The following is a 13,302-nucleotide window of genomic DNA, read 5'->3' on the forward strand; positions in this document are numbered from 1 at the left end:
TTCCCAGAGTGTCAGGACGCAAGACAGCTGATAAAATTCCTGAAGAGGCAATTGGGAGAGCAGTGATGCTGTCACAACAGCGTTCTGTGTACCATCAGAAAGGGTAATTAAAGGGCACTCGGAGACTCTTCCCTGCATGCCGGGACCGAGCGCGATGCCGGCACACCGGCAGCCGTCGTGGTGCTGACACGTCTGCCAGTCAATCACCATCAGCACCCAACCAGCCTTCCCCGGCACGGGCAGCGCCTGGGGGTGATTATTGCTGTTATTATCTAACGAGGAAAGTGATCTGGACCCAGAGCAGAGGCACAGCTGAAACCTCAGTGGCAGTGACTGCACCGCTGTCCTGCCTGCTCCTGCCCTGCCTGTGGTGCACCCAGCCTGAACACAGCCTTGTGCCAGGGCTGGTGGCACAGTGACATCCATCCCAGCTTGGTCATGGGCTCGTACTGGAGAAAGAGACCAGCAGGTATAAGCAGCTCTCCAGGCAGCTGGCACCACCCATTCCACCACCCTGGCCTCACTGAGTGCTGGCAGTCACTGACCCCTCACCGGCATTACCCTCTAGCCACAAACCTGCTCCCCAGAGTGGTTTGCAGTGGCTTCTCCCTGCTTGCTAAGACTCAAGATCACCAAGAGGTGGGAAAGCCTCTGAAGCTGACCTTGAGGACACCAACAGCAGGGGATCCTGGCAGGCTGCACAGCCGATGTGCCCCCAGGATGGGGATTGCCAAGGGCAATTCCAGCATCCTCCTGATCACGGGGGCCGTCGCTTCCGCGGGCGCTGCGACTCTTAATGATTGAGATAAGACAGCCCCGGAGGGAAAAGTGGAAAAAAAAAATTGACGCAGCATCTTCCAATTTCTGCTATTAAAAAGCCCAGTCATTAAGGAAACGTACTTATTAATTATCTGTGATTTGTTGTGAAATGCTGAGGGGTTTACAACAACAAGAAAGGGGGGAAAAAATTAATTTTTCTTCAGCTGCCCTCCCCGTGCAGCTCCCGGCCCCACGCACGGCCCTGCCCCTCGCCGGCACTCCTGTCTCCCTGGGTCTGCGGCCATCTGCACTTCCTAATTAAAGGAACCCCCGGGAGACCCGTAACACAAACGAGCTAATTTCATGTTTAATGATCTTTAATCAGGAGTGAGTGTGACTAACAACGGCTGTCCAGAAGGTGCTTTGTTATTCATTTTATTTTCCATTGGCTCCTCCGAAAAGCTCGGTTCCCCTCCCACCCGCCGAGGTCCTGCTCCCATAGTGGAGAGAGCACGAGGTGATGCTCGGGCAGGAGAGCTGGTCCCCTGATCCTGCTTTCACCTGCTCCAGCACTCCCATGGCACGGCATGGCACGGGGAGCAGACCTCCTCTAAGGATGTCTGTCCCACCGATTTCCCGAGGGATCACAGAGCCCTTGCCATGCGCTCTTTCAAGCCCTGACACCCCCAGGGGCAGCTGGCTGAGATCTCAGCCACACTCCCTGCTATGGCTGAGGTTTTCACACGTGAGACAGCACGTGTGGGACAGCCAGCACCAGAGTGGCCGTGGCCCTGAGATGTGCCCTGATGCCAGGTGCCACAATCCTTGCCACAACCCTGCAGGTCCTGGGGGTTATTCATGGGGTCCAAGGGAGCCTGGGGTAGCTGGCAGGGCATCTGTGTCCTTGTCACTTGGAAACCAGTGGCTATTCCAGGAAGGAGGGATAGAGCCCTCAGAGATGCTCTATAAAGATGACATAGGTCTCCCAAGAGGCAGCAAAGGGTCCTACAATTTCTTCTCCCTAATATATTTTTTAAACCACATTTGCCTTCTTCACATAATCCTCTCCTCTTCCTCCTCTTGTTCACATTAAACTCAGCACCAGGTTTGTGTAAATAGCACTGATATTTCTAGAGCCTTTCAGAATAAATACCAATAAAGAAAACAAGGGGGTGAAGATGTCAAGGGATTTCAAGGCAAAATATTGTCCCTGTCTCTTGCAAACGAGCCTGCAGGAAGCACACTCAGGTTCCCATTGCAGGGGAGGCAGACAAGGAGTAGCTGCTGCTCCATGATTTGTTAACCACTGCCCGTTTTCTTGTACCTAAATTGCCAAATGCCACCTGCACAACAGTGCCACATGGCTGTGTCACTGGTGGGTAAGTGTGGGGTTATTTCAGCTCCTAAACTCTCAGTGCAACACTCTGGGAGTTCAGTGCAATCCCAGACCAATCTGCAACTGTCCCTGAAGGCATCTCCCAGGCTTCTCTCGCAAAGCCACTAAGGAACCACCACACCTGCACCAAACCCTTGTGCTTCAGTGTCACTGGGCAGCCCCTGGCCAAGGCTTGGCCCAGGTGGGACGTCCTGGATGTGGCCCTGGGGATGCTACATGTCAGGGACCCTGGCTCCTGCCTGACCCCCTTGAGCCCTCCCTAGGAGCTCTGTGCTCCACACCTTCACCGATTTCACACCAAAACACCAAAATAAAGCTGATTAACAAAACCAGGCTGTGAGCTTCTGGAGAGGTGCAAGCTGGAGCCTCTCCAGCGGCACAAGAAAGGACCCTGCTCCAGCACTGGTGCTCCCTTGACATACACCAGCAGGACAGGTTTGAGACAAAGTCCAGGACAAAGAGGGGCATGGGGGGATCTCAGGTAGGTGGTGAGGGGCACTCCTCTCCCACAACCCCTGACACAGCCCTATATAAGCATTCATATAGATCTGTTTTTTTCCCTAAAACAATTATAGCAACTAAAAATGCTGAAAAGGCCAGTGCTCTGTTACCTTGCTGCAGCCTGGAGGTATCTGGATGGAGGGGTGCTGGCCCAAACCTCCAAGTCAGTGACCTAATGAGGCGGCAAACAAACCAGATCACACACACAGCTGCCACCACCCAAAAAAAGCCTCGAAGGAGCTGTTGGTGGCACATCAGCTCCCTACTCCAGCCAACCAGCTGGAGCATGCAGCTGGCAGGGATACTGCAGAAGGGCTATGACTCGCTCTCCCCCATAGAGCTTTCCTGTAAAATCACCTAATCTGGCTCATCTTTCTCCCAAGGACCTGTAGGATCTGTTGTACTCCACAGGATTGCTCACTGTCATCGTGTAAGGGTCACTCTGCTGACCACATGCCCATGGGATGCTGCAGCTCCTCAGGGCAGTTTTGCAGCAGCACATTGATTTCGGTCCCTCTCAGCCTCTGGCTGTGGGTTTCATTTCTCCGAGCGGTACAGGTGACCCCTGTGGTCAGCAAATCCCTTTCAAGATTTAATTGGCTCTGGAAGAGCCAAATCCTGCAGCAGTTTGCCTTCAGGCAGTTAGGAAGAACTCGGAGAGTGGTGGGGAGGAAAAGATGGATCCCGAACTGGCACCTGCCTGTTTTCCAGGCGCTGGATGGGGCTGGTGGCAGGATCAGCATCCCAGCCCCCAGCATACCAATGTGGGGACAAGCCACGTAACCAGAGCTGGGCCTGTTCAGACCCGTGGGCAATTCAGTGGGTGGGGAGAGCAAGCAGGAGCTGGTGTGCCCATACAGCACTGGGGGCTCTGCTCATGAGCCCACCTTTCCTCTGCCATCAGCACTTAAGAGAGGACATTGAATATTTAGGTACTTCTTCATGTCCCTGAACAATTAAGCACACAGAAATAGCTACAGCTTTTGCTTATAGTTGCACCTTTCACACAGAAGGCATCCTGCAGCATATCATGAAGCTCCTGCAGCCTCACACCTGTGCTATGGCCAGGGGGAGCAGGGGATGAAAAAGCACACAGCACATCCCCACCATAGCATTGCCCTGCCAAGCCCTCCTGCATCATGAAGAGTGGGATGGGACTTCCTGATGGCTGTCCCTGGGGACCAGGTTGTGCTGGTCAATGGATCCTAGGTGGCAGCTGAGTGAGTGCTCAGCCTGAGGTGTGCCAGCCCAGCCTCAGGCACAGCAGCCTCTTGACTGGGGACTCACATGGCAAAGAAAGTCTTCCTGCTACACCTGCCATGGGGTGGTGTGGGGGCCACAGCAAGGAGCAGGCTCCCAAAGGGACTGGATGAATTCCTGGGAGAAATTCCTACCTGCAATCACAGCCTGGCTGTGGCTGGTAGGGGCTGAACCTTTATTTCCACCAGCTAGAACTATTCTTGTCCATATGCACCATGATGAATCCTTTCCTAGTCCCCAGAAGAGGAAAATATTCATAGTTAGCCCCAGATACCACTGGCTGTTGCATAGACCAAGGAGCAGTCTGGTGGGGACCATACTTCTCCTGCAGCCCTATGAAATCCCTGCATCCCATCCACCATCAGGGGCTGTATGCATTACCCAGGACAGGTGGAAACAGTCATCATAATCTGCCTTGGCATCTTTTTTTAAAAAGCAATTTCCTCCCTCTGCCTCTCTGACAGAGCTGGGGAAATATTTAAGTGACCTGTCAACAGTTTTTTCATCTCCCCAAGAAGATGTTTTATCTGATCACACCTCGCCAGCTATTCTTCTTAACATGGCATCTCCTGTCTGCTCCTGCTCCTCTGAGGCTGCCTCGAACGAGGCGCGGCTGCTTCTCCCCTCCACTGCACCTGGGCACCACAGGGATGCCAACACTCACAGAGGCTGCTGGAGACCCCCTGCCCCTCCAGGGACAGAATGGGATGGGATGGGATGGGATGGGATGGGATGGGATGGGATGGGATGGGATGGGATGGGAAAGCAGTGCTGAGAGGAAAGCCAGCAACCCCTACATCACAGTCATGGAGATGCCATGGGTTGCACAGCCATCTTGCAGAGTGGGGGGTTAGGAAAGCCCCCTCAAGCCCCATCCTTGGTTTTTAAGAGGGAACAGCACCCACACACGGATTTTGTGAATGATTTTCTTGTTCTGCTTTTCGGCCAGACCGGCGCTACAGCAGCAAGGTTGGTGCTATAGCACAGTAATTCTCCGAGCGTAATGAAAGCTGACATTATATCAAACACAATAAAGACTCTCAGTTGATGGAGATCATTCCTGAACACACAAACCCATTAAACTGAAAAAAAAAATATCAATTCTACACACTCGCCAGCCAAAAGAAAATGTGATTTGTTATCTAAAAGGGGGTTATAAACACAGCTTCAATGCACTTTCTGTGCTGTAATGAAAACTGGGTTTGAAATGGCAAGACGACTGCAAATTAGAGTATTTGATTTTATTTTCTAAGTTTTTAGGTAAACCTTCTACAAGGGCAAGTGCAAGGTTACGGTGACAATCTTTCTGTTCTCAGCCGATAAGTAGGATCTGTAATTAAAGGAGGAGAAAAATGAAAGGGGGATAAGGAGCTGGCGTTCGCCCTTCTGATGCTGCTTTGAACACAAAGCCCTGCCTGTGTGGCCATGCCCAACCCACGGGAATGGCTGCCGGAGCCCACGCGCTGCACAGCACGGCACAGCTGCTGCTTCCCCACAGACAGAGCCAGCGGTGCCGGATGGAGCAGCAGGATGGAGCAGCAGGATGGAGCAGGATCCTGCACTGGGAGGGATGCAGCACCTGGGGCTGTTTGGCTGTGGCCAGACACCCAGCCATGCTGCCATGTCCCCCTGCCTTATACCGCACCTTTCCTGGGCGGTCAGGAGCACAGTGTCTGTTATTCCTCCTGTCCATCCCCATTTGGCAATCAGCAAACCCCTTTTCCCTGGAGTTTCGTTTCTAATGGAGCTTGAAATTATCTGGGCTTTGTTATTTCTCATGTGCTTGCAGAGGGGGGTTACAGACGGAGGTAGTAGCATGGGGCTGTCCAGAACTTATGCACAGCACAGGGCTGTCCCCTGCCACCTCCACGAGTGTCACCACACCCCAAAACCACCTGGTGGCTAAACCCTGTCCTCAGCAGCTACTACATCCATAGCTCAATGTATGGCTATTTTTGCTTTCCAAGGAGCCTGCTGGGCTCTGACCCTTCAAAGGATCCTTTCCAACATCAAAAGGTGGGAGGGTGGGGGGCAGCAGGCAGAGGAAGAGGGGAGCTTCCCAGTATAGTGATGGAAAATGCAGTGAGGAAGAAGACTGGGAGAAAAACAACAGTAATAAACGTTTTATGAAGCAGAAAATGGCTTATAAAGAAGTCAACTTTTAAAGGCAATTTATATAATCCTGCCAAGCGCACATAAATGCAGGGATGGATCTCTGCAGCACTGGAGTGTTCCTTAAAGGCACAAATAGCTCCAGCAGCCCCAGCAGACCGACACACAGTGATGATGATGATGATGATGATGATGATGATGATGATGACGATGATGACGACGATACCCTGGGATGCATTTCGTGGCTGGCAGTGCAGATCTGCACCTCTGACAGCATCCCCCAGGTCAGCACGGCCCCCACTCCCACACACCATGGCAGTGTGGGACATCTGAGAGCCCACTGGTGCTGCTGGGCAGGGGCTGAAGGTCTGGAAAAGAACTGAAGGCACTGGAAAACTCAGGAAGAAAGCAGAGCATGCAGATGGAGAAGAGCAGGGAGAACACGGAGCTGGCTGAGACGTCTGACAGGTCACATGGCAGCTTGTCAGCTAGGATGGATACAAAGGATAGCAGCAAAATCTCAACAGGACCTTTCAGCATTTTAATAGGTACTTTTGAAGGTCCCTTGCCCAAGCAGGGCAGCAAATAGAGGATAGAAAACTGGAAAACAGCACTGCAGTCCCAGCACCTCTGCTTGCTGCTGGGGATGGTCTGCACAGGGAGGGCTCAACACCACTGCCACAGCTGGGGGACAGGACTGGGGACATCCAGAGCAGGGGGACAGTCCTGATGTGTCTTGAAGGACAAACAGTCATGGTTCTGCATGGAGTGGAGACAGACTATCCCAGTGGACCTCTGGATGGAAGCCTGTAGGCCAGAAGATTGTTACTGGGAAAACTGGTTGTCTAGCATGCTGCAAACTGGAAATTTTCTGTGGTTTCTTACCATACGAGTGCAACCACTTGCAACCCAGGTGGGTGCAGTGTCCCATGGTGGGAGCTCATCCTCTGGCAACAGGACCCAGCTCTCACCTTTCCAGAGCTCCACCAGCCATCTCCAGAGGGTGAATGTGCATCCCTGAGAGACCCTTGCTGTGCAGGCAGGGAAGGGAACAGTCTCTCCCCACAGCCTGTCTTGCTGTCCCCATCCCAGCCCACCAAGCCACTCTGAGCTGCCACCCAGCTCTGGGGTAAAACAAGCTGGAGGGAACTCATGAAGGGTGTCCAGAGTATGGGTGACCTTGAGGCCAAGGCTACTTTTGACCAAAGAAAACAGTCTGATGTCCAGCATTGATGTGGGGACACAGACCTGGCTTCGCACAGCTGGTAGACATGGAGTGTCTGAGGGTGGGCTAGCACAAGGAGCAGGGATGAAGCAGGACAAGATGAGGGGCCTGTTTTGGGAACAGGGAGGCACTTTGCAAAGCCCCCTGAGGTGGGAGGCTGAACTCAGCTCCAGAAAGGCCAGCATGGCTGGCATGTAGCTGGAAACACCACAAAACAGCAAGGAAAAAGGAACTTTCCCCATAGAGATGGATCATGAGTGATTACTGGCAGCAGCTCCCAGCTGCTCAGGCTCTTGCTCCTGTTTCATTTTCCCTTGGACTTCCATGGCAACCCATCTGCAGTGAGGTTTAATGGCGCTGCCATTAGCACTAATGCAGCGCAAACACTCAGCATCTGCCGGCGCCTTTGGATGGAAACACAAAAATAACCGCGCTCGCCGCAATCTGTCATCGACTCCGGCGCGGGGTTAGGACGCGACATGCTGGGAGAGGAGGGGAGAGCTGCAGCCAGGAGGAACGAGCTGCTCGGTGGGAAGGGAGGAGAGGAGGAGCTGGGATGCTGTGCTGCCGCCTCCCCTGCCTGCTGCCTGTGCCAGCCCCGGCAACAAGCTGGGGGCAGCCGCAGAGCCAGGGTCAGCGGTGCTGGCATGCAGGTCTGACCGTGCCCAGCCATTTTATGGATGAAAGACGGAAAAAGGAGGTTCAACCCCAGCAGCGAGACATGTACACAGCCCCTCCGTCCCTCTGCTCTGCTCGGGAGCTGGGGCTGGTGCAGGCAGGACTGAGGCAGGCAGGGCTGATGCCCAGCACCCTTGGGGCTGTGCACAGAGCTGGACCAGTCCATCAAGTGTCCCAGCCAGGCCTGGGCTGTCCTGATAAAGCTGCGCTGAGCTCTGTGGTGACGCATCGCTGCACATTGTTTCTGGGTGACTCGCTCCTAATTACCTTGATTAAGTGGTTGCAAACAGTCCTATTAAAAATATTTTTTTCTATGAAAGTGGATTTCTGAAAGGTTTGTGCCATGAATGGCAAAATGAGCCAAGAGCTCCCTAGTGCTGTAGCCTTTCCCAGCATGTTTTGTATCCCGACACACAAGATAGAATCAACACTGGGGATGGAGATGCCCGAAGCTCGCCCTGCACTTCCCTCAGCTTTCCTTGGGAGCCCTGAGCCTGCATGGCACTGGCATTGGCATGGCACTGGCATTGGCATCAGCTGGTGCCTGCACCAAATCTCATTATCCTCTTCACCTCCTCTCCACTGGCCTCCTGGGAAGAGGTGACAGTAATTCACCAGTGCGCTCATGCAGATGGGAAGACCCCTGTGAGCTCATCCTGCCCCTTGAGTGCCCATGGGACACAGAATCAGCCACCAGTGTCCACCTCATGCTGGCCACATGGCAAATGAAAGCCAAGCAGGTAATTTGCCTTCTCTTTTGCTCCTCCCACCACTTCCTCTCCACATCAAACCTGGTGAATGTCATCTATGGCAAGTGTGAGCACCTATGCTGCTGTGTGAGCAGCAGCAGCTCAGACTGTGAAATACCTCCCAAAACACACCAGCACAGCCTGGAAGTGGGGCTGTCCCCAGGCTGTCCCCTCAGAGACTGCAGGGGATTCCTCAGGGCTGGGCAGAATCTGGCCCTACCCAAGAGGAAGGGGCTGGTTGGCTCAGGAGTATTTTTTATTGCAGACTGTTCGCACTGGGAGAAAAACAATCTTTCCTTCCTTTTGTATTATGGTTATAATTTGAGAGCATTTCCAGACAGAATCCTTCAGGTTCCCGCTGAGTGCTATCACCGCCAGAATTACAAAGTCAAATGCAATCATTAAACCCGCGTCTTCCCTCTCCCAGCCCAGATTGCTCCTTCCCCAGAAACAGCCCCTACTGCAACTGCTGGCATGTGCCACAGACGAGCCACTGCTGCTGTCACCCCATGCAAGGCCCCTCTCAGCACCAAACTGGCTGGCTGCCGGAGATGGTGGGGGGTAGGAGTCTCCCCAGGCCCCACATCCTCAGAGCTGAGCTGTGAGTTCGACCTTCACCTCCTGCCTTCTCCTCACGGTATATGCCGGCTGAGGCGAGGCTGCAAATGAGCTCAAAATCACTTCATTTGCTCTCATTAGTGGTGGCAGGTGGTGGGGCCAGGGTGTACCGAGCACGGCATAGCCAGCAGCAACTCACGAGGGGGACAAGAACATGGGTAAGGAGGGATGGGACAGTGATTTCTGTGCCAAGAGTCACACCAAAGGAGGGAAGGGGTTGGAGTGGCAGGGGCACACATGGAGCCTTACCCGGATGTTGTCCTGCCAGTGGTGAGCCTTCTGGAATTTCTCTGCCGCGTTGGCAAGTCTCTGCAAAGCAAGCAGGAGAGGAGAAATGAGACCAGGGAAAGCAAGGGGATCCAGGCATTGCCCACACCAACCCAGGACCATGGGCACCACCCCAGCACCCAACATTCCTTTTTGGGGGATCCTGCAGCACCCCTCTGCAGCACAGACAAGGGGGCAGGAGGAGGGATTGTGGGCAGCACCCTGGAAGGATGCTCCAGGAACAGGGAGCCAGTGTTTCCCTGCTTGCTCCTGCCTTTCCTGGAAGAAGCTGCAATCTGGCTTTTTGTGGAGCCAAAGGGGACAGACAGGGCAAGAGCTCCAGGCTTTCCACAGGATCCTCTCCCCATCATTAACAAAATACAGCCAAGAGCAAAATGAACCCATTTCCCTCCATCCCTTGACCAGCCAAGCTGGACATGCTCTGGTCCATGCAAGTGATGATGGCAGCCAGAGAATGGGGGGAGAGGTGAGCCCTGGCTGTTTTCAGACACTGAATTGGCTGGGAGGAAGAAGAAGCACTGACAATGGGGTGACACTTTGGGCTAAACAAAAACCCCAAATCACCACCTGCCCAGCGCCACAGAGATTCACGTAGCAAACACAAGATTCCCAGTGCTACTGCACATGTGATTTCCATGCCATGATCCACAAATTCCAGGATGAAAAAGCACTCCTCTGCTCATCAGGAATGTGGCAAGCTGGCAGGAGCCCACAGGGGCAGCAGTGATGTCCAGCTACATCCTTAGGAAATTATTTCCCGAGGGCCTGAACAGCGGCCAGTTGTAAGAGCGCATCCACACACACGAGCCCTGGGCACAGCCACAGGTCACAGCTGCTGTTCCCACTGTCACCAGTTTCTCCAGCACTTCCATCAGCACACAGGGATGCAAAATATCTCAGCCTTTCCAAATGGATGCTCAGGGGAAAGGAAGTCCCCAGGTGCCACAGTGTCCCTATTGCCCATGCAGGAGAGTGGAAGCTGCAGCCTTGTCAGGGTGGCTTGAGCAAGGCCATGGCAGCAGATGCTGTATTTCTGTGAGCGTGGCAAAGCACAGGCACTCAAAAGTAAGGTGAAAGACATCACAGATCTGGCCCTCCCCAACCTGAGAATGCAGCTTGTTCTTATCAGATGCAGGGAAACACGAATCCATCACTGCATAATCTCGGCACGTACTGGTCGAAACTTTCCTGTTTAATCTTTTCTCTTTCTCTTAATCTTGATTTCCAAATCAAAGTGCTTGCTTTCAGTGGCCTGCATCCAAGGTGAAAGATCAGCTATCAGCTGAACATTGAAGCAAAATCCTTATGGCTCCAGTGGCAGAGAGAAGGGAATGGGAAACAACGCATGGCAGGACAGAAAAGCCAAGTGGTGTGAATATTCAGGGCAGTTTTTCATGGTCTCACCTGCACAGACACATCCCTGCCCCCAAGAGCTGCCTAGAAAATCCGTGGCCCAATTCTGTACCTCATCTCCCCAAGCTTTTGTGCTCTGTTTATATATTGAGATGGCTGATTAAAGACAAGCATTTATTCTGAGTCGCATTTAAGGCAGTGGTGATGAAATATGCATTTTTCTATACTTGATAAGAGTGTGTTTGTTTATTATGGGCTGGGGTAAGATTTATGGACATCTTTAACTATTCATCGGCTTGTGTGAAGTGCCTGGAGGGTTGCAAATGGTGCAGTAAGGGATGGCTACGCCCAGGAATGACACTTCGACAGAAAATATTTTTCCTCTGGAAAATGTCAATTTGTCAAAGTCAAACCAGACACAATTTTGGTTTAAAAAAAAAAAAAATCCAGATGTTCTTGTTTGATAAATAGCATGTTGCAGGGAAGGGGGAGCTCATGGCAGAATGGCACAGCCACAGCAGGGTACTGTGCTGGCTCCTGGCCACCACTGGACATCCACCCAGGAATAGTGTCACCAGAGCCCTCCAGCTGTTGCTTCTGGAGCACTCTCCTCACTAAAAACATTTTGGTTCCGTGATGAAGATGGTGACCGGGACGAGAGAGGGGCCAAGTGGGCAGCCAGCCATTCCTCCTGTGCTCACCTCCATCCCGGTGCAGGGACAGACCCAGAATGATGCCATATGGGGGCTCCCATGGGAACAGACCCATCCTGTCACATCCCTGACTGGTGATAGAGGGAGCCCATTTAGTTCCTGCCCAGATACAAGCTGCTGACATGAACAGGATGTGTGATTGCTGGATTCAGGACCCTCCAAAACTGTGCCAATAAGAACAAGTCCCCCAAGGGGGCTATTTGGGACAGCAGGACCTGGAGTTGTTTGTTAGGGCAGGGTTTGCTGCTGCTCCTGCAAACCCCACTGATGGCTCCCCAGGGAAGGTGACAGGTCTGCCCGGAGCCTCACGCTGCTGCAGGACGTCCCCATTAATGCCAAATGAGTTCATCATGAATAATGTTATTGTGATCGATACAGCTCAAGGATTATTTCTAATCCTTAATAATGATTAAACCATTATTTTTCAAGTGTTACAGATCAATCAGACCAGCTCAAGGTGTGCTGCGTGCAGGGACTGTGAGATGCCTGGGATGGAGGCAGTGCACCAGAGAGCCCAGCAGGGTACAGGGCAGCCACCAAAACCTCTCCAGATTTCAGAGCTGGGGTTGTCAATTGTGGGATTCAAACAGCAATAAAAATTAGAGGAATTACGAAAAATAAAGCATGAGTATGAAATACCTGCAGATTTCCAGCAGACTGTGGTGCAAGGACTGCCCTGGCACTTTAAGGAGCACAGCTCTTTCCCCAGAAGTAACCCAGAGCTAAGGACAGGAGATTTAGAGGCTGAAAACACTGAATTGAAATGACTCTGAAGGTCATGAAAGGCCAGCAGGAGATTTGCAAGGGATTGGTGTCTGGAGATCCCGACAGCGGGGTGTGTGAGGGGGAAGGTGCTGCATGGGTTTATCGTGGCCCAGCCTCGTTTGTATTCCGCATGTACTCCTCTCCGCCTCGCTGCTCACCCGGGCAGATCCATCAGGAGCTCCCTGCTCAGCACACCAGCTCGCCTGGGATTAAGGAGCCTCGGGGACGCCATGGACTCGGGATGGGCAGGTGGCAGCAAAGGTGGCACAGCTGGGCACGTGCCCTCCCTCCCAAAAGCTGTGCAGGAAAGGAAGGGGGCAACAAGGTGGGTGAACATCCATCTGTCCAGAGGATGGCAACTGCAGACACATGGCTGCTGCTTTTCCCTGGCTTCGCTCCAAGACCTCCCTCCTCAGCCTGATCCCCCACAAGCTCACTTGCCCCACCCTGAGCATGGCTCACCCACGTGTGCTCACCCCCAGCAGCACCTTTTGGGGACAGTTGGTCCAAGGCCCTGAAGCTGCTGGGAGTGTGGTGGTGGGGAATGCTAGGAGCACCAGAGCTGGCACAGGCAGGGACCATGACCTCCTTTCTAGGAGAGGGGACCATCCCTGCAGTTGGCATCCCCACTGCTCAAGGGGCCAGCACACAGGAGGATTGTCTCTGATGGAGCAGGCTCCCAGGGGTGAAGCTAACCTCCTCCTTGCCTCCCCTTCTCCCCCATCACACCTGGGGCTATTCTGCATTGCTCTGATATTTTTATACAGACTCTTTCCAAAGGAAACTGGTCCAATGATTTACTAAATCTCTTCTCCCTGCCCCACCATGGCAATAAGCGTGTCCTGGCTGCTCCTGCCTCAGTCAGATCAGTGGGTTTAACTCGGG

At 53.1% G+C, this 13,302-nt stretch overlaps 1 protein-coding gene across 2 annotated transcripts in view; it reads right to left on the minus strand.

Annotated features, from left to right (window-relative positions):
* CACNA2D2 (calcium voltage-gated channel auxiliary subunit alpha2delta 2) overlaps window positions 1–13,302 on the minus strand; it is a 211,865-nt gene that overhangs the window by 33,498 nt on the left and 165,065 nt on the right. For both annotated transcript variants that reach the window (XM_085072907.1, XM_085072908.1), the window contains one exon: window positions 9,548–9,607. In XM_085072907.1, the coding sequence (XP_084929033.1) occupies window positions 9,548–9,607 (60 nt within the window). The remainder of the gene's footprint in view (window positions 1–9,547; window positions 9,608–13,302) is intronic.

Source organism: Lichenostomus cassidix, chromosome 12 (genome assembly GCF_008360975.1).
Source record: "Lichenostomus cassidix isolate B80296 chromosome 12, HeHo_3.0, whole genome shotgun sequence".
Taxonomy (NCBI): Eukaryota; Metazoa; Chordata; class Aves; order Passeriformes; family Meliphagidae; genus Lichenostomus; species Lichenostomus cassidix.